This window comes from Nothobranchius furzeri, chromosome 8 (genome assembly GCF_043380555.1).
Source record: "Nothobranchius furzeri strain GRZ-AD chromosome 8, NfurGRZ-RIMD1, whole genome shotgun sequence".
NCBI lineage: Eukaryota > Metazoa > Chordata > Actinopteri > Cyprinodontiformes > Nothobranchiidae > Nothobranchius > Nothobranchius furzeri.
Window position 1 is genome coordinate 56,036,233 of NC_091748.1, and position 22,239 is coordinate 56,058,471.

General features: G+C 42.1%; 1 protein-coding gene across 3 annotated transcripts; it reads right to left on the reverse strand.

The window, feature by feature from the left end:
- Positions 1-48: 48 nt before the first annotated feature.
- On the reverse strand, positions 49-17,294 carry spata6 (spermatogenesis associated 6). Of its 3 annotated transcripts, none has more exons than XM_015971359.3 (11): positions 16,995-17,294; positions 15,680-15,817; positions 14,901-14,949; positions 14,731-14,772; positions 14,468-14,592; positions 13,074-13,154; positions 9,862-10,296; positions 7,609-7,705; positions 5,670-5,710; positions 3,128-3,291; positions 49-552 (listed from the first exon to the last, which is right to left on the reverse strand). In XM_015971359.3, exons 1-11 carry the CDS (start codon positions 17,082-17,084, stop codon positions 465-467), a joined length of 1,350 nt encoding a protein of 449 aa, XP_015826845.1. In that variant the 5' UTR covers positions 17,085-17,294; the 3' UTR covers positions 49-464. The 3 variants fall into 3 exon arrangements, 2 of the variants coding, with proteins under 2 accessions (XP_015826845.1, XP_070410244.1); XR_001573877.3 differs by having other exon boundaries at positions 402-552; positions 3,128-3,254; XM_070554143.1 differs by lacking the exon at positions 49-552 and having other exon boundaries at positions 3,167-3,331.
- Between the last annotated feature and the right edge of the window lie 4,945 nt (positions 17,295-22,239).

Here is a 22,239-nt window from a genome sequence, read left to right on the forward strand (position 1 = left end):
GTCTCCCGTAGCCCAGGGCTCCCGGCGGTGGTTCTTCGCTACCTGTGTGTAACAAGAGACGAGCCCCTAACAGCTGCAGCTTACATCCGACACGTCTCCTGCCCACACACACAAAATGCTGCTTCTATATACTCGAGCCAATTTCAGACAGCTTTAGAGAAATTAGACGACGGCTTAGTTTGGGGATTTTTTTTAAAGCACGACCCAGCTGATGGGTGGGAGGAGAGCTGTGTTGCTACACGTTTGAACATAACCTCCACAAACTTCCTGCTGTTTCAGAGTAACGAGGACAAACAAGCAACTTGTGCTGGGAATGTCTGGAATTTAAAATCACGTGAAGATTTGTTTAAATGTGTTTAATCTGGTGCTAGTGTGATAAAGTGTTTGTGAAGCAGACTGCTGTCCTATTAACACTGTTGATATCTTGACTGTTCAGTCACATTATTGGGCGAAAGGGTTCGGCTTCAGTGGCTCCAGGTGGTTTGGTGCGTCTGCAGAATCCTTTCAACCCTGCTATGGATCTGCTCCCAATAGGAGGGACTGTTCTGAAATCTGAAAAAGAGACAATTTTAACCACATTAAGATGAGTTAATATAAACCCAGAAACGTGTGTTCTGTCCATATTTTCCCATTTCTGATCCCATCTGCTGCACATGTACTTTGACACATCTAACTGAAATGAATGACTCATTACCAGGCTTCTGCAGAGCTCAACAGAGATGCACTCAACTGAATGTTTAGCTCTGAAGCAGGCCAATACGTAGGCCTAGTTTATAGAACAGAATGATTTTAGTCACATCTGTATGATAATTACCCATCAGATTGTCCTGCTGTAGTCCAGGGACATACCTCTCCCAAACACGAGGGAAAGATTCACCACAAAGCAATGTGATTACAGTTCAGAGAATAATTCATACTGCTTCTCTTACCCTGCCTCTGCATGAGGTGGGTCACAGATACAATCACTTAAGTGTCTTATATTGGGAGAAAAAAAATTATTTGACAAGTAAGTTAGGGTATAACAAAAAGGCATCAGAACTGAGAAACACTTCCAACTTTTCTCTGCTTTACTGAGCCGTTCTGGTAGGTGCCACTTATGTCCACTAGTCTGCGCTGTAACCAAAGATAAGGAGTGGGACCGGATGCGGTTTATAACCTTAGCTTAATGATAATAAACAACCATTAAAATAGCCCATTGCGTCTGGATTATCATTCTGAGTTTTGCTTCTGAATTTTGAAATATGAGCTAAGGACTTGGATGAGTGGGTTTTGAACTAGACTGGTTACTCCTTAAGGAAAGCTGCAGGCGTCCGGTCAAGGATGAAGCTTCATTTGTCCCTTTAAGAGTTTTGAGTCCCACTTTCTGTAGTAACATTCCACTTCTTTGTGTGTAAAATACAAATAAGTACTCAAATTAGAATAATCTTTACATAATCTGTGGAAATAGTCAGTAAACCTCTTTAGAACTAAATACTAAACTATCTGAAACATTTGCATAAAGCGGTAACATACTCAGCTTAATACCATTAATAAAACAAATATGAACCTCAAATATCATTTACTTAGTTGCATGCAAACACAAAGAAATACTTAACCGCTCCAATAACTTAAACCAAAAAGTCTAAACTCTCCCTCTAATCTCCTGCCCGTGCTCTATAGAAATACATTGTCAGGATGTAATAGACAAAGCTTAACGCGCACCATACTGCCTCTCATCCCTGTCTATTTGTAGAGTGGAGGAAAGATGACTGACAGGCTGACTTGTGTCCTGGTCCGGCAGTTAAGTGTCAGAACAGAAGCTTTTCATCGCTAATCAGATAAACTCACTACCTGTTTCAAAAAGTCATCAAGGACAAATCATATAGAGACATGAATAGACTGAGACTCCGAGGCTTAGAGGGCCAAGAGCCACCACTGGCATCTGTCATTTTCTTTCTACATCAAAGATCCGTGCAAAGACGTGTCCCTTTCCCCGTCGGAGGGAATCTACTAAGGCCAACTCTAATCTCCTGCCCGGCAAATCCTGTCGCGCCTCCAATTGAGAGAAAAGTATCATTCATTTCCTGCAATTTGCTGTTCAGTTTAAGATTGTCTATTGATTTTAATGTTTACTTATGGACTGAGCGGAGGGGAGCACAGATGCAGAAACAAACAGAACGGAACGCCGGTCCCATCGGCGTGTTACGCTTGCCTCGGCTGTGATTGATGACAAGGTCTCTCTGAGCGTATTCAAGTGTACATCAGGTCAAATGCATCAGTGTCAAGCTGAAACACCAATCAATACCATTTCCTCTTTGTTTTCTCTTCTCTGCCAGTAATGAACAAACATGACAAGACATCAGCCTCTGTAATCTAAAAGGTTGAGGGGAATTCATCCCGGCCATCGAGTGTGATCAAAATTAAAGATTAGGTGTGTGTGTGTGTGCGCACAGAGACGTGCACCGCAGCAGCAGTGGATAGAGCACCTCGTGGGAAGGCTTTATATTTGTTCCACATGATAATTGGGAGCTCACACAGGTGCCGGTTTTGCTTTCAAGATTTTTTGCGCATTCGCAAATTATGTACACAGATGGATCCTGACAAAATCAGTAAATACAACAAAAAAGTGGGATTAGGACCGCTGCTGATGTCTGGGTGTGACAGAGATAACAGTCAGTCTGGTTTTCAGCATCAGGTGTACAAATCATTTCTGATGGGCGTGATAATTATTAGGGATGCACCGATCAGGTTTTTTGCTGCCGATCACCGATACCGATCACGTGGATTGGCCAGAAATTTTCTACAACATTATAATGAGTGCTACAAACTACACAATCTGGGAATAAAGGAAATGTAACCTAATCTAAAATGGGCTGCTGATCGTCTGCTTTGATCTATTTTGAAAACTCCGATCAAAACCGATAGGGGTGCTATCGGCCGATTGGGATCAAATGCCGATCCATCGGTGCATCCCTAATAATTATGTGACTGTTGGTATAAAATGCACGTGACGCTGCTGTGTGGTGAAAATAAATATGCTTTTTGGTCACTGCAATATTTTACAATTGAACAGACGCATTTATGAAAGTCCACTTAGATTTGAATTGTTCAATAAAATGTAAGATGTTGACCAAGTGAGGGGGTTTACCTGTCTCTGAGTGACTGGCTGCTGACATTCAAAGGCCTTGCGGAGTGTGACACCTCTAGGCTGAGCTGAGGTGAGGAGGAACCTCTTACAGGGCTTTTGATCCGTGGTTCATGTCTAGACGGTGTCCCTGGAGGTGACTGGACCCTTAGCACAGTCGACTCTACCTAGAAAAGTCTTAACTTTTCATTTGACTTCTGTTTTTCCCTTAAGAGTGATTTTAATTCAAGAAATAAGTGAGCCAGAAAAAAAAATACATTCTGTTGATTATGAAAAAAAAAACTCAGGCTTTACTAATAAATCACACTGTTCTAAAGAACAAGGACATCATAAACATATTTTATATGCACATTGAACAATTATTACATGTAAAGATAATATATTGATAATAAATATGTGAAAAGTTGACAGTTTATAGAATTAGATATAGGCATGAACAAAATTGTTGGTACCCTTTGCTCATTGAATGAAAATCTCACAATGGTCACATAAATAACTTGAATCTGACAACAGTAAAAAAAAAATTATATGAAATTTAACCAATGAAAGTCAGACATTGATTTCTGCACCTCTCAGCTGGTATTTTGGCCCACTCCTAATTGGCAGACAGCTGCCGTTTGTCTCAGGTTTGAAGGGCACTTTTTCCAGATGGCATGTTTCAGCTCCTTTCAAAGACGATCAATAGGATTGAGGTCATAGGTCACTTTAGGATAGTCCAATGGTTTCCTCTTAGCCATTCTTGTGTGTCTTTAGCTGTGTGGTTTAGTTCATTGTCCTGTCACAAGACCCCATGACCTGCGACTGAGACCAAGCTTTCTGACACTAGCCAGCACATTTCTCTCTAGAATACCTTGATAGTCTTGATGTTTCATTGTACCCTGCACAGATTAAGACACCCTGTGCCAAATGCTGCAAAGCAGCCCCACAACATAACCGAGCCTCCTCCATGTTTCACAGTTGGGACAGAGTTCTTTTCTTGATATGCTTAATGTTTCCATCTGTGAACATAGAGCTGATGTGCCTCAGCAAAAAGTTCCCTTTATGTCTCATCTGTCCTTAAGACATTCTCCCAGAAGCTTTGTGACTTGTCAACATGTAGGTTGGCATATTCCAGTCTGGCATTTTTATGAATCGTTTTCAAAAATAGTGTCCTCCTTGGTCGTCTCTCATGTAGTCCACTTTGGCTCAAACAACCACGGATGGTGCGATCTGACACTGATGTTCCTTGAGCTTGAAGTTACCCTTGGATCTCTTTAGAAGGTTTTCTGGGCTCTTTAGTTACCACTTGGATTATCCTTCTCTTTGATTTTCATCAATTTTCCTCCTGCAGCTACACCCAGGAAGGTTGGCTACAGTCCCATGGATTTAAAATTTCTGAATAACATGTGCAACTGTAATCACAGGAACATCTAGCTGATTGGAGATGATCTTATAGCCTTTACCTTTAACACGCTTGTCTATAATTTGTTTTCTAATATTCTGAGAAAACTCTTTCCTTCACCTTCTCTGGTCCATGTTGAGTGTGGTACACACCACGTCTCCAAACACAGTGACTTCCTGGAGCCCTATAAATGGACTGATTACAAGATTGTAGACACCTGTGATGCCAATTAGAGGACACAACTTCAATTAACTTGCCCCCTTGTCTTTTTTTAGAGGTACTATCATTTTTGTCCAGGCCTCTTCTATGAGTTTATTTTTGTAAATAATTCCAGTGAGGCATGATGGAAGAGCAATGTCTGACTTTCATTGGTAGATTTCATAGAATTTTTATTTATTATTATTTTTCTCAGATTCAAGTTATTTCTGTGACTATTGTGGGCATTTTTTCATTGACCGAAGGGTACCAACAACTTTGTCCACATCTGTATTAGGCCCTGTCCACACGTAGCCGGGGATCTGCCAAAACGTAGATATTTTTCTACGTTTTGGCCTGTCATCCACACGAAAACGGAGTTTTTTTCACATGAAAACGGATCTTTTTAAAAACTCCGGCCAAAGTGAAGATCTGCGTTTTCTCCGTTTTGGGTGTCTGCGTGTGGACGGACAAAACCGGAGTTTTAAGGTCCGCAACGTCACTTTCCGCGACAAAAAATGCTGACATCACGTGTGCGACCTGTGTTTACACTAGCCGACAGCATGGATGCCCTCAGAGCTGCGCTTGCTTTATCAATTGTCCAAGCGCTTTTTGCTTGTTTGTTTTTGCAAGCGGAATTACTGCTCCTTGCGGAAGACCACAGACGAAGGACGAGGTTAAGAACGGGGGAAGTACTGCCGCCTACAGGTCTGGCATGTCCTTAACAACGTATTTATCCGGGTACGTGTGGACAGAGTTTTCTTTTTAAACGAGATGGTGTGGATGCAAGTTTTTGGAGGGGCGGGTATTCGTTTAAAAAAAAACCCGGCTACATGTGGACTCGGCCTCAGACTGAATATGTGTTTTCAGAAAAAATAAACAAACAAATGTTGTGACGTTAAGGATTGTTTATGTCAAGAAAGTTGCTCAGTGTGATTTCCAATTAGTAGAATACTATGTGATACTTACTCCGACTGTTCTTGGTCTGTAACTGCCAAGGAGAGAAGAATCTATTCAAAAACAAGAAACTGTTATAACTTTACACAAATGACAGACACAGATAAAGAGCAAAACAGATTCCTCAGTTATAATGATGATAATTGCAAAATAAATGCTCAAAACCATAATTGTGTGGCAGACGTTAAAGGGGAAATATTATGCAAAACTCACCTTTTGCACCTCTTTTTTGCCATGTTGGTCTCTACCTCTATTAGCAAATGTGGGAAAAACCCATTCATCTGTTTTTTGTCAGTGTTTAGTTTTAAGAACTATGTTCACCACTGTTCTGCATATTCGTTCTGTGTGTTGATTCATAATCATCTTCTTTTTCTTATTTAACACAGTGAAATAATTAGATGTTCTTTTCCTTCGGCTGACATGTTTCGGCCGGAACTTCCGCCTTCGTCAGAGCCGCCAGCTGTTCGTGGCGTCACTTCCTTTTATGTGTGGGCAGCAAAGGACGATGTTGCCCTCTACTGCCCTCTCAAAAAGAGTGTGAGAAAGAGACAAAACCGAGGCATACAAGAGCAGCAGAACAGGAAGCGGAAAGTTCAATGAAAAAAATCCGTGGTAACGGACCATTGCACAAGGGAAAAATCACATAATGGATTGGGACAGCACACAAATGATAAATACGGGACAAAAATACAGAAGCATGAACAGAGATGACAGTGTTTACACGTTGGATCACACATAGGACTGTGTTATCAGTGTGAAAGATGATGGCAGCAGAGGGCGACATCGTTCTTTGCTGCCCGCACATAAAAGGAAGTGACGCCACAAACAGCTGGCGGCTCTGACGAAGGCAAAAGTTCCGGCCGAAACATGTCAGCCGAAGGTAAAGAAACATCTAATGACTTCACTGTGTTAAATAAGAAAAAAGAAGATAATTATGTTCACCTCTATGCTCCTTAGCCCATTAACTGCCAATGACGACTAAAGTTGTCATTTGCATTTTTTTTACTGTGTGGGAGTCGGAACGAGCCCCCGCACCGTGAGAACAAACTTCTCAGCTCTAAAGCCGATCTTCATCCGCGTACGTCACACGTCATGTGATCAGGAAGCAGAAAATCCATGTGTTAGGAGATCGTTTTGGGCCGCTGCTGTAAAAAAAAGTGAGGCGCGAACCGGAAAAGCTTCTGCCGATCACAATTCGACAACGGATTATGAAAGAACGGATAACGCTCGAAAAGCGCGGATTCTTCCTGATGTAAGAGGTGAGTCTCCTTTTTGTTTTGCTAGTTTTGGCGTTTACATCATCATTAGCACAACATTCTGTGACTTAAAAAAACAGTAAAAACGCTGAAAAACACTGGCAGCAAAGGGCTTTACTGATCAGAAAACGGCTGGCAGTGAATGAGTTAAACAAGCTATTTAAAAAAATCCCCATTTGTGACATCACAACCAGCGAAAGCGGAATAAAACCTCCTCTCACATTCATGAGAGAGGTGCTGCTGGAGGAGCAGCGGCTCTACTCTGAGCCCCTCCTGGATATAGGATCTTCTCAGCGTATAGTGACCTGAGCGGGGGAGGGGTAGGTGTGGCCAGCTCTAGCTTGTTTTCTTAAAGTGACAGAGTCTTGAAACAACTCATTTTGGAAGGTACTGAAACTGACAAGAATAAAACTGCAGAAATCACTCTATGTGAGACAAATTTAGTGCAAATAACTTCACGAACATATTTTGTATCAACCATGAAACTATTATAACTTAAGAAAACAAGTCTGAATGTTCCCCCTTTGCACAATGATATTGCTAAAAGCCTCAGATCAGCTGACATTTTTCATGAGGCATAAGCCATCTAGCTGATATTAAGATTTAGCTACTCTTATCAACAAGCGCTAAATGCTATTTGTATACTGTCATGATGAATTCTGTGTAACAGAAGGCTTTGAGCTTTTCAGGCCTACCTGCAAGATCAGCTGAGAAACTAACAGATCGTTGATGCGTGCTGTCACTTGGCGAGGAAAAAGACGTTCCCATCACAGAGGCACTGCAGCCAGACACCTGTTACAACACAAACAAGATTTACTGGCAGCTTTGTTTTAATTTTCATTGTAAATTGGTGAGTTTTCAGCATAAACAACAAATTAAGTCTCCAAAATGTACAACTGTAAACGCCACAACAAAAAACAGGTACGCTATTCTGGCTAGAAGATAACTTCCTTCAGTTAAAGACTTAACAGTCGGATCATTTCCCCTGAGAGCATGGTTCCTCTGATTAGTCAACTACTTGGTGATTTATCTTCTACCCACAAGTCAAACAGGTGTTTTTGACCAGTCAAATGTCTCTTGAAGGCCACTCAAAAATGCTGGTCCAAAACTGTTTTTATCACTTGAGAAACATCTCAGAACTGCGAAGGTTGGTTTCAAAACATGAACTTAAGATGATTATTCATGCCTTTATCTCCTCCCATCTATTACTAGAATACCCTTTTCCACATGTTTTAACAAAAAAGCCTATGACCTCCTTAAATTGGTCCAGAACTCTGCAGCGTGGTTCCTAACAGGAACAAACAGAAGAGCTCACATAACTCCTATCCTGGTGTCTCTGCACTGGTTACACATTACCTTTAGAGTTCATTTTAGAATCCTACTATAACTCTCAGGGCTCTACATGGTCAGACTCCTCCTTATATTACTGAACTGTTAAAGCCTTATGCTCCAACCCGAGCCTTAAGGTCCACCCACGAGAACCTTCTAGAAGTTCCAAAGACCAGATATAAAAGTCGAGGTGATCGCTCTTTCCAGGGTGTTGTACCCCAACTTTGGAATGCTTTCTTTATCCTTACATAGCATTGACAGTCTGGACACCCTTACAAACAGCTGAAGACCCTTTTGTTAAAAACTATTTTTACTTAAATCTTTAGTGTTTTCCTCCCCTTTTTTCACCTGTAAATTTACTTTTTAATTATCTTTCATTTGTTTCATGATATTTTTGTAATTAGATTAATGATCATTTTATAACTTTACCCATTTATTTAAAACTGCTTCTAATCTGCTGTGTTTTCTAATTTTAATTATTTTTCATCTTTGCTTCAGAATAGTTTGCTGTTTTGTTTGTATGATCATTTAATGACTTGATATGATCTTTGTGAAGCACTTTGTGATTTTTCTTTCTGTGCTATATAAATAAACTTTACTTACTTCTGCTGCACTGTTTAAATGAAATCAACAGAATATGAATCCCAACTGAACATTTCAATTTGTGCAACATAAAAGCTCACTGTTGTGCTATTCATCTGTCATCTCCGTCCCAAGTAATTTCCCAAGAAGATCACAACGGGGCTTCAAGGAAAACAATATTTTTTTCTCCAACAACCATCGCCAAACCAAATAAACTGGGTCGTTTACAAGGATGTATTTTCTCCACAATCAAGCGACGACTGAAGCTTTGAAATGTGCACTGATAATGCACTCACCATGAAGCTAAACTACTTCATTAGGTGTCTATTTGTTAATTACGGCTTGACTCTCCATTAATGAGGGTTAATTATAGAGGAAGAAGATCACCCCCACAGGAAATACAGACGCAGAAAAGCAAGCTCTCACCCTAAACAACCAAGTAAATTCAGCTAAAGTGTGTGACGAAACACAAACCTGGTACCTACTCATGTCTTCTATTTACAGCATCCAAATGTACTCTGATATCCATAAGTGGGGATCAGATTTGATGTGAGACACAGCTGGGTAGCTGAGAGGGGAAGGATAACAGAGCAGTGCCTGTGTTGGTCTTCTCCATTAACAGTTTATTCACCCCAAAGCTACATAATAAGAGAGTCACTCGTTTTTATATGAACATTTCTGATAACAGAGATGGAATCATAATTAAGCTGCTAACCGTTGTAGCCTAAATACACAGAGTGTGTTTCTAAAGCCTGCCTGAGTCTCCTACTGAGGATGATTTGACCATTTTCTCTGCATATTTAGATGATGAACATTTATGACTTCAAATCCATTAAAATCCTAGGTAAAAACATGAACATTGCCCTCTTTCTGTGCCCTCCACTTAATCTGTGTGCATGGTGGTTAAATTTGGGGAAGCTCCTACTGAGGTCTGTACTTTAGCATCTCGAGATTCCATTAATCTTATAAACCTGTCTGAGAACAGCATTAAACAGACCACCATGATTCATGTTTGTAAGAATGTACATGCTACTGACCAGGAATGGTGGCTGGCTCTCTGTTTCCTTCCTGAAGCGGTGAGGACCCAGATGAAGGTGGCCGAGCCTTTGCCTGGCATCCTCAGAGAGCTGACACATCTTACGATGTGTGTAAGGAGACAGGGACCTGCTCCTGGAGGACACTGTAGGTTGTTGGTACCCAGCATCCACAGAAATTCTGCTCCCATTTAGTTTTCTATCCTTCTTCCCTCTTAGCTGACTGCAGTCAGATGGAGATGCAAAAAGAGAACACCTGGATGTTGACGGTGCAGAATTTGTGATTTTAGCCTCAACATGAACCTTCTTCCCATCTTTCCACTTAACACAACTCTCATGATCACATTTGGGAACGTGTCCGCTGGTTGTTGAAGATGCTTTCACTGAATGCCATCCACGGGGGGTTAAAGATGGCCTCGTGGGGGAAAGACAACACCCCTGTTTTGAAAGAAAAGAATGTTGTATTAGGCTTTAGCTGTCGAGTCATAACGTTAATGTGAAACATCGAAGCAGTTCAAATTTCTCTGAAGACTGCAGCTTACAGCACTGCCCATTTTAGCCATTAAGGCGGCTGCTCTCACTCTTGACAGACTTGCTCTTGCTGGACAGAAGCATTGAGTCATGAGCTAAATGAATCCACTTAAGTGTTATAATAACAACAACAGCAGCCTGCAGTGCCTTGGAGACAACCTCTGCAGAATTACTCTAATAACTCTAATGGCCGCTAACATCATTCTCCAACGCAATATCTCACTTCCTGCAGGTAATGCCAACCGGGGATAAATACGTTAAGATAAAATGTTAATTGCATTTGATGGCCATCTCTAGTCTAATGTGATAAAGAGACATTGACTGGCTGTAAAACAAAGATAATCTAAATGCTAATGAGAAAAATGACAGCACATTGAAACTATTTTTAAGAGAAATTTAATGATGAATAAATCATCATCAAAGTTGCCATTTGACAATAATCTGATATCATGGATTTAACACAAATATGCCATCTTCCCCTAATCATCGCACATCTGACTTCCTTCTGCTCTTCTATCAGTGTTTCCCTGCTAGACGAACACAGAATAATTTTGTCACCTGCTAAGAACAGAGCCTTTGACTAATGTGATTACCCTTTATTTCCCTCTTGGTTTGGGGGAATACAGAGAACATTCAACAAAGCTTGGGATGTTGATAAAACCAAAGCTAATACTCCATACACTGCCTTTTACCTCTGAAGCTAAATGCTTAAAAATGGCAACACTAACTTGAGGCTCACCACACCAACCCGCAGGGGCTGAGCTGCTAATACGTGTTTACAGAGATCCCTTTGACGTGTTAAAGTCTGTGAAACAGCGCGCACGCACACGCGCACGCGCACGCGCACACGCACACGCACACGCACACACACACACACACACACACCAGCTGAGGGGATAGGATTTTCAAGTAATAATTACGTTTCCTACTTCTCCTCCCTACTGGTTGAAAGCAGAATAACAATCCTGCGCCAGGCGTTGATGATGACATTGTCGGACAAGGTGTTGTACTTTGCATGTTTTCATGACAGTATGATTATTGATAGTTCAGTAACAAAGAAAATACATTTAGGACTTTGCTTGTTACTTTTTAGAAGGTTTGAGCATAGGCCACGCCAGTGTTTACAGTGATTTTAGCTCTTTGTCTAGTTTACACTTTCTTTACGTCCCCTCCAGAAACATGACTCTCTTCCTTTTATTTATGGGCTCCGCAATGATGCCAGCAAAGACCAAACTTCGTTTTCTTTCAGCACTTTCTATTGATGGCCGCGAACTGAAAAAGCAAATGGCTAGCTTTTATATGAGCTACCGGCACAGTGAAGTTGTAAAGCAGGTAGAGGCCTTACACTAGTGCCTATTTGAACCTAGCCTGACCAGCCAGCCCCATGCTTCCTTAGCATGGGAAGCAGGGGTTATGCAAATAACCCTTCTAACAGAGCCAATCAGCGCTGAGCAGCGTATGTTACCTCAGAAAAAAGGAGTAACGATCTGTTTTAGGCTATCTACTTAGTTTTATGCCACTTCTTGACACCTGTGGAAACATGACTTTTCTTATCTTAAAGTCAAAAACTGAGCAAAGATCGCTTCATACATCTATCAGACTCATATTCAAATAGATTAAAAATAGACTCCAGTGCTAGCAAAAGGGAAGAACAAAGAAGCCACTGATTACATGTGAGCTTATACTGATAAGTACAGTTTAAAAGGTTTGTACGCGTCTCCATCCTCCTAAAGCTGTTAGCATACAACACGGTTTCTCAGCAGGACAGACAAGTAGTCAGGAAAATGCCTATGCTGAGAAGCCATTAGGAGAGAGAAAATGGAAAAATCCTACTGTCTGACAACCACGGCGGTGCTCTGATCCAGACATCCCCCTGAGGGGCCACTGCAGAACAATCCGACAATCTGCTTCGCTGTCAGTGTCATCCCATTCAAACTAATAGCCCAGCTTAGGTTACCACACCTGGGAGATGCAGTATTCTGTTTGGCGCAACATGCCAACCACTGCATGAAAGATCATAGGCTGTTAACAGATTCTAACAGATTTTCATTCATCTTGTTTCTTTAATCCACAGTTGGATTCAGTGTTACTTTGCTGGAAATGCATGTGCATAAACGCGACACATTTAGTCTGTTTTTCTCTGCACAGAACCAAATTTAAAGAAACGTTTTAAAATGAATAGAAAAAGTACATGAAAGTAATATGGAAATATATAAACTATTATACGTAAAAAAAAAAAAAAAACTCAAGTAGAGCTTTCAAAAGACAAATAGCCCACCACCTGGAGAGACGGTATCTGACTAAGTTGTGTGAAAACTCCAGGACACGTGTGAGAAGCTTCACTATCAGCATCGCTGATCTGCTTCCCCATAATTACATTCACAAAGAGAACAAACAACCTTGAAACACCGCCGGTATGGACTAATAGATGCAGTCACCATGGCAACAATACACGATGGGTATGTATAGTGGAAACAGACAAATTTGATGGCAAGTGATACCACTCATTAGTCCTCCAGAGAGCAATCTTCAGTGCTGTAGCTGTGGTCAACACTTACATGCTAATGTAGCAGCAAGAAACCACACACACACACACGCGCACACACATGCACACACACACACACACACACACACACACACACACACACACACACACACACACACACACACACACACACACTTACAGTTGAAGCAGTCCAGCTGTTCCTCCCGTTGCTCTCCTCTATGACTGAAGTTGTAACAAACTCCACTTTAGGGGAGATTCCCTATCAGGAGAGGGACAATAGGACAAAAACAACAGCTTTAACAAAGACGAAGACAAAAGGACACATAAAAGCACCGCATGAAACATCAATTTACAACCACAAGTCTTTAATCTATGCCTGAGCTGAGAGAAACAAACAGCAGAGAAGAGAAAAGCTCCAGTGATCTTTAAATAATATGGCATTTGGAGAGACATCTAAATTGCTACGTAGGCCTCAAATACAAACACATAAAAGCATTAGTGAAGGGGAATAGAGTTTAAAAACATTTAAATGTCGGAGACCTGGAGGAAAAAGAGGAAAAACTGAAAAATAAACACAATTAAAGAAAAATTAATACATTCAGTGCAGATGAATGAAGAGGATAGGCGAAACAATCAGATGTAGATTGACAGAAAACAACAAAAGTTCTCTTATTTGGGAAAACTCAAATGGATAATCTTAGTTTAAAATCATAAACTTTTGATGTTGGTAATCTTGTTGTTAGCCTCAAGGGCAACCTGATGGCTTGATTATCACCTATAATTTGCTTTGGACAAATGCTAAATACATAAACATAATCTTAGTAGTAAACCTTTCTCTCACAGATGAATGAATAACTGAGACCAGGAAAAACAATAAACCTCAGTTCAAGATGACTTCTCTAAGGTTGTTCATAATCAAGAATGGATCACAGAAAGGATGAAAACAAATCATTGACATTCCCTGAAAAGAATATGCTTCCTCCTTTGTAAAATGGGGTGATTTGAGAAATCCAAGTTGTGTGTCCTAGTGCTGAAATTCAAGTGTTCTATAATCTCTGGACATTTTTTAAAAAGATCTTGCTTAACTGACTTGATAAAAGTTAAAATATATAAAATAGCAAATCCTTTCCTGGTATTGTGCTAGGAATATTATCCGTAATGACCTGTAATCCACTATAATAACTGAGGATGGAGCGTCTTTAGAGAGAATCAGTGTGTTGCATTTGCCAGAGGTGCCACTAAATCATTTATTTGGAGTGACTTTTTATATTTTCTGTTGTCCATTTAAAAAATGTTATTAAATTCTCACATTTTACATTTACTAAACAATGGCTTTAATTTCAGATCCAGAGAATTAAAAAATACAAAGGAGTTATTTGCATGCAAACTTCTCTCACTAGACACATCACACAGATTTTAGAACAAGATGATACTTTTAGCATCTAACAAATGGAAGGTTTAAAATACCAGCTATCATATTACATTTTTACAATAAAAGTTGCATTTGCTTGTAGTAATTATTAGAACAATAAAAATATATATAGAGAGCTTTAAAAGCATAAAACAGCTCACAGGAAAGGTGGCTGATCTTTTCATCACAACTTGTCTCTCTGCATCGTCTTCTCTGGTAAACCGTCCGGGAGCAGGATACAGGAAATCCCTGCTGTTTTTCTCCATCGTAGCTAGAATCTCCCCGTCTACAAACCATGCACAGACAGTGAAATAGGAACGCAGACACACCCAAAAACATCCATGCTAAAGTCCTGACTTCCCAGTGTAATTGCTGAATATTGGGCATACTTAACGCGGCCATATGGCCTCATCAGAAAGCGTACCTGGAGGGACCAACTGAATCAGCTCAAAAATTGTTGTGTCAGCTAAGAGGAAGGAAAGCATAAACAGACAGTGAGCTAATGATCGCTAGCTCAGCTAACAGCCTATAAACTCGCACAGAATAGAATTTAGGACAAATAAATTAGAAAGCAAATCCCAGATGACTGTTTACCTTTGAGTAGGTCAGCAACATCAGCAGGGTCAACAACACCCGGGAAAGTCTGGAACAGAGTAAAGACAGAAAGAATCAATACGTATAACAAGAGCAGGCTGACAGGCTCAAATATAATGCTGGCATTCTCCTCAGAAAAGAATAGTTGTATGTTTAATCTGATATAAAGGTTAAACCCTCTAACTGAAAAGTTCAATCAAAAATTATTAAGATTGGCCTCTAATCTAACCTAAAGTGTGATGAACAGTAGTTCAGCAAGTTCATGTGTGAGCTAGGGCTAGGCAATAAATCGAACACTGATCGTTATCGAAAATTTTGACTCATCGTGAAAATTTTTCCCAAGTCAATAAATCTGATAATAATAAAAATTAAAAAGATGTGTGTAGGTTGGCAACATTCATGTCCCTTTAAGAAGCTGAACCACCTTGAGTCACGTAAAAATGTGACTCAACGTAATACATGTGACAGCCCCATCTAGTGGACAACTTTAGTTTCTGCGCATACCTGTAGTTATTGTCCACTTATCGTTATCGAGGTGAAATCCAGAATATTGATCTTAGGTCATATCGCCAGCCCGTGAGCAACTGAATGAAAAGTGGTGTAAACGTTTATAAAAAAACTATGAAACTATGAATGAGATGTTAGCATGTTAGAAACCTATAATGCTTCACAAGCCTCCCTACTCTTGCCAAAGTTACTTCTAAACTAAAGATGCCCATTCTGTGTCCCGGACAAGGACGCAGTCTTAATTTTCATGCAGCCATTTTTATTAGTCTCACCTTGATAAAAAACATTTTGTGGTGAAACAGTAAAGGGAAGACAGGAGGTACACATGGAGTCTTCTTGTACTGGCCCATGATGCGCACACTGAGGCAGATGCCCTTCCTCTTATGCAGAATCATTCCTGGACAGGTCACCTGTGCGCGTGCACACACACCCACACACACAGATAAAATTTTTCATTTTGTGTTTATTTTAGCTTATCTGTTAACTCTGCCAAACATGTCTAAAGACTGGATGTTACCTGATATCTCTCTCTCTCTCTCAAAAAAAATCCCTTGGATATTTTTTCCCACTTTTGACTAAACTCTGTCACAGTAAAGTTAACTCTACTTTTATGTTTAGGTTGTTGTTTCAATTATATATATTTTTCCTGGTAATCAGAAACAATTGCCTTATCCTGGTTTTGTGTTTACACGCCTGTCTATGTCTGACCAAAGACCTGTCTTTTCAGAGTTGCTTGCTCGTGCAGCTCATCAGTTAAATGTGCATTATGTAGAAATGAAGTTAAAATAACATCCTGCGGTAAAATTTGGTTACTGCAACCACTTTAAACAACTCTGGATCTTTTTGCCAGCCGTAGTCAAATGACAACTGTTGGCACTGCAGTTTTAGCTCACAGGAGACAAAAAAAAACCACACTCACTGATGGTAAACAGTAGCTACGTCCCTCCTTTCTTTGTTTTGAAAGGGGAAAAAAAACTAACAATCCCCGCAGCTGACTGGATATGAAATATGTTTCCATATAACCTTCCTTCCAAATTGACGGAAACATTAGACTCTTCTGGGATTTTCTAACTGTAAAATTCTCACTTTATCCTTACATACTGCACCTTTAATCAAGCAGCACCTAACCTCATCGTTTCTCTATACCAGGGATGGGGAACCCTGGTGGTCCCAGAGGGCCGCTATCAAACATGTTTTTAGCCTGGCAAGCCAAACCAAAACAAATGTATTACTGAAAGCAAGAATTTGGTCTAGTTCACTAGGCTAGATGTTTTAGTTGTTTTCCTGCTCCAACACACTTGATTCGGCTTCTTAAATTACTTTGATTAAATTCAAGAGTGTTGAAGCAACGGTTTGTTTTGTTTTCTTTATTGTTGGTAATAAACAAACAAAAATATAAAAACCAGTATAAAGGAAAACACTGCGCTTTCTGCAGCAATCATCACCTCAAAACAGGTCGGAGCGAGACGGGTTTACCAAACTGATTTAGAAAAAGAGGATGTGAACTTGCTAGCTAGCTTACCCAAGCTCACGCAAAAGGTCGTTTTTCAATTTCCCATCGAAGCGACAGCTTCAAAACGTTCTTACCCTCAAAATGTCCAAGTACACGGTGCATCTGAGAGACTTCTGGTGCTGTTTAAGTGAGGACATCTTCTTGTTCTTGCCTGTTGTTTCCATCCATTTAACTTCCTAAACTCGTTGTCATGGCTGCCGGACAGCAACAGTAGTTACTAGCGGATGTGGGGTCACGTAACCACTGCGTAGCAAATCACAACTCTCAGATGCAGGCGCGTGCAGAAAATCTTTGTCTATGGCCCAATCCCTCTCACACGGCACCCTGCGATCTTCAGCAAAGTGCATTTGGAGAAAGTGCGCAGTAGGGTTCGAGTGCGTAGTACACAAGTGTGCAAATAATTGACAAATTGAGACAGGGAGCATTACGTCATCGATCGCAACGCATGGAGGGATACTAGTCGCTGTGAAACTTTTCAAAAACCTTTATTAACAACTTTCAAACAAACAACAAAGCAATTATTTTAAATAAATGTAACTTCATTGCTGCTTTGTCTAAAACATTCAGAGCATCAACTAATCATCCTAAAATTAACTAATTTTAATAGAAAAATTCCCTTGCCCGAGGTCCGCATCGCTGCAGACTTGGGTGAAGTGCAGATTAAGGGTGTTTCTCAATGTCAAGGCGCCTGACCTTGCGAGGCGATGTCTTACGAGACCAGGCACCTTTCTTACGAGGACACAGTCCTTCCTTGGTAAAAGAAAACGGTTAAATGGAACAGACTTGCATCACCTGACCGCGGCTTCCACGGTGGTCATGTAACGTCACATGACACGGGAGACAATGTTATATTTTATACGTATTAGTTTAAATGTAAATATATAACAAGCCTTTTACTTTTTAAAATGTCGTCATCGTCTTCCTCCACTTATCCGGGTCCGGGTCGCGGGGGCAGCCCCAACTAGGGAGTTCCAGACCGTCCTCTACCCAGCCACCTCCACCAGCTCCTCCAGAAGGACCCCAAGGTGTTCCCGGGCCAGATTGGAGATGTAACCTCTCCAACGTACCCTGGGTCGACCCGGGGAACTCCTGCCAGCAGGACATGCCCGAAACACCTCCCCAGGGAGACGTCCAGGAGGCATCCTGACCAGATGTCCAAACCACCTCAACTGACTCCTTTCGATCCGGAGGAGCAGCGGTTCTACTCCGAGTCCCTCCCGAATGTCCGAGCTCCTCACCCTATCTCTAAGGCTGAGCCTGGCCACCCTACCGAGGAAACTCATTTTGGCCGCTTGTATCCGCAATCTCATTCTTTCGGTCATTACCCAAAGCTCATGACCATAGGTGAGGATTGGGACGACCGGTAAAATCAGAGCCCGGCTTTCTGGCACAGCTCCCTCTTTACCATGACAGATCGGCTCAGCATCCGCATCACTGCAGATGCTAAACCAATCCGCCTGTCGATCTCCCGATCCCTCCTACCCTCACTCATGAACAAGACGCAGAGATACTTAAACTATGGACCTCTATAGGACCTCTCTCCTGACCCGGAGTTTGCAAGCCACCCTTTTCTGGTCGAGAGCCATGGTCTCAGATTTGGAGGTGCTGATCCTCATCCATCGACATATAAATATTGGACAATGGGTTTCCATAGACTCCAATATATGTTATTGTGCCAAAATGGGAGGTGGCCACCACCGCCATTTTGACCGTGTCACAGGTTCTGTCAAGCCCAGACAATTCCATAAAAGGGAAGAGAGGTGGAGCTGAGGGTGGGGCTGTAAGGCTGGGATCAACTGACGACACCCGGTCGAACTAGCTACAAGCTAACCTGAAGCTAACCCAAAGCTAATGCGGAGGTGGGAGCTAAGCTAACGGAGGTAGCAACCTAGCTACAACCGGAGTTAACTGTGCACAACACCAGAGCTTCTGAGTCAGAGATACGCTGGGCTGACCGCTGGATAAAACCGGGTGGAACACAGAGGTCTCCGAGACCTCCACAAGCCGGCAGCCGCACAGCAGACAAGTGCCGCTGCGATCTGAGATGCGCAGAGCTGCCGCTAGGGAGAACCGGGTGGAAAGGTTTCCATCCCAGAGCTCCACAAGCCGGCAGCCCGCGCAGCACACAAAAGCCGCGATCAGACAGAGATGCGCCGAGCTGCGGGGAGAACCAGCCGGCAGCCCGCGCAGCAAACAGAAGCCACGATCAGACAGAGATGTGCTGGGCTGCGGGGAGGGGAGAACCGGGTGGAAAACATCGGTCTCCCGAGAGCTCCACAAGCCGATAGTCGGAACCCAGCTCCACCAACATGTTATATTTCAACCCATTTTCTAAAATGCAGCATTATGGACAGGACAAATATGTCCTCATTTGTAAAACACGTATATACACACTATACACACACTCACACGCACACACGTAGAACAATACATTAAAAATAATAATAATAATATACTTGCATAAACATTTAGTAATGTATATACATTACAACTTATACATATTATTACTTAGATTAGCCATTTTTATATTTTACTTGTTTTTACATTACTGTATTTTTGCATAACTCTGTTGCTGTGAAGCTCGCACACAAGAATTTAACTCGCATGTACTGTACCAGTGTACCTGCACATGTGACGTGACAATAAAAGTGATTTGATTTTGATTTGATTTGATTTATGTTAAATGCACTGGGTTTTACCCTATAACATTTAAATTTCATGGTTAAACAGTACATGTTAAAATCTAAGCTCAGCTCGGCAGTGACCTAAATACATAAATATAATTTTACTTACCGAAAAAAATGAAGTGGAGACTCCTTGGATGCTCTATTAGTGCAATAAATGCCACAGCAAGTCATTTTGTCCAACAATTGCACAAAAAATATCCAAAAAAGAATACACACACACAGAGACTCAAAATCCCGGAGCAGTTTCCAAGCCAGACCGAGGCTCTACTGAGGCCTTTCCACGGAGCTAGCTCTGTGGTCACATGGGTCTGAGGTGGCGGTCATGTGGGTCGGATGCTCATTAATTATACAGAATTTTAGGCTTTTAATTCACTTAAACAGATGAGCGAGAAAAAAATTCACCCCCCCTCAGAGTTGTCATGAGTGTAAACTAGATAATTTAAACAAAAAACATGTTTTGGTACCAGGCTGTAAACATGTTTATTTCTGCAGTGAAATTGGTATTTTTAACATGGGAGTCAATGAGGATTTGCTTGCTTCTGACACCAGCCCCCAGCGGATGAGGGTGGAACTGCAATTTTTGGTACTTCAGGGTTGGAGTCAGTTTTTGAGCCGCATTGTGGAGGCTTGTCCTCATCCCAGCCGCTTCACACTCGGCCGCGAACCTACCCAGCAAGAGCAGAAGGTCAGAGATCGATGAAGCTAGGAGGACCACATCATCCACAAAAAGCAGAGACAAGATTCTCCTGCCACCAAACGCGACACACTCCACACCAGGGCTGTGCCTAGAAATTCTGTCCATAAAGGTAATGCGGACCAAACTCACGCTCCTGTGGTAAAGAGACTGAATGGCCCATAACAGAAAGCCACCCATCCCATACTCCTGGAGCATCCCCCTCAGGGTGTCCCTGGGGACACGGTCATTAGCCTTCTCCAAATCCACAAAACACATGTGGATTGGTTTGGCAAACTCCCATGCTCCCTCCATCACCCTTGCAAGGGTATAGAGCTGGTCCACAGTTCCATGGCCAAGACGAAAACCACATTGCTCCTCCTCAATCTGAGATTCAACTATCGATCGGACCCTCCTCTCCAGTACCTTGGAGTATACCTTTCCAGGGAGGCTGAGGAGTGTGATCCCCTATAGTTGGAACACACGCTCAGGTCACCCTTCTTAAAGATGGGGACCACCACCCTGGTCTGCCACTTCACAGGAACTGCCCCCGATGACCATGTAATATTGCAGAGATGTGTCAACCACGACAGCCCTACAACATCCATAGCCTTGAGATACCCAGGACGAATCTCATCCGCCCCCGGGGCTCTGCCGCTGTGTAGTTGTTTGACTACCTCAGCAAATTCTGCCCCCGAGATTGGACAGTCCATCCCCAGGTCTCCGGGCTCTGGTTCCTCCTTGGAATGCACGTAGGTGGGATTGAGGAGCTCCTCAAAGTATTCCTTCCACCATCTGACAATAGCCCCAGTTGACATCAGCAGCTCCCCATGTCCACTAAAAACAGTGTGAGCGAGTTGCTGCCTTCCTCTCCTGAGGCACCGGACAGTTTGCCAGAACCTCTTTGGAGCCGATCGATAGTCTTTCTCCATGGCCTCACCAAAGTCCTCCCATGCCCGAAATTTTGCCTCGGCAACTGCCACTGCTGCACTCCGCTTGGCTATCCGGTACCTGTCTGCTGCCTCCGGCGACCCACAGACCAGCCACGCCCTGTAGGCCCCCTTCTTCAGCATGATGGCTCCCCGAACCTCTGGTGTCCACCAGCAGGTACAGGGGTTTCCACCACGACTGGCACCGGTCACCTTGCGACCACAGCTAGCAACAGCCGTCTCAACAATCGCAGAGTGGAACAAGGTCCACTCAGAGTCAATGTCCATTTTTTAAAATGTGCATATGTTTATTAAATTAAAAATATAAGTGAGTTACTACCCGCTAGCCACTGAAGCTGCAACTAATAAGCAGCTCACCAACAATAGATAACTTCTTTGGATCTAAAAAAAACATTTTTAATTAGCTGACTTACTTTTAAACTTGAAAATTGTCACCGAAGTAGCTGCTGGCTTCTGATCCGCCATCCTTTTGAAAATACCGCAGTGTATTCTGGGTCATTTTTGACCAAAGCTAGGCTACAAGACACCTCCCGTGGATCCTCGCTCAGCTAGGTAAACGGCTAACAAACGGAGAACACGCGCCTCGGTAGAACATGAACATTGGAACACGTCTTGGCGGCTCCCGATGACGTATCTCCTAGGCAACCAGGGCTGGGCCTGAACATCAAGGCAAGGTTCCTTGGCATTGAGAAACACCCTAAGGTTGATATGGGGGCGTGCTCAACTTCCACACTTGAGAATCGGGATACCCTACGTACTCGCACCCCTGGCCGGGAACGCGCAAATGAAGGGCGTGAGGGTGCAAGTGCGAGTATTGAGATTGGGCCTATGACCATCTATTTACAACCTTCATTATTTAAATCATTTTTGTGATGAATTAACATATTTAATGTATTTTTATGTCCAGTTAAATACGAAATGGGTGTCAGTAGCACCATTAGGGCATCTCTACATTCTGCATATCTGTTAAAAATTCCAGTGTTGTTACACAACATTAATTGGATCAGAA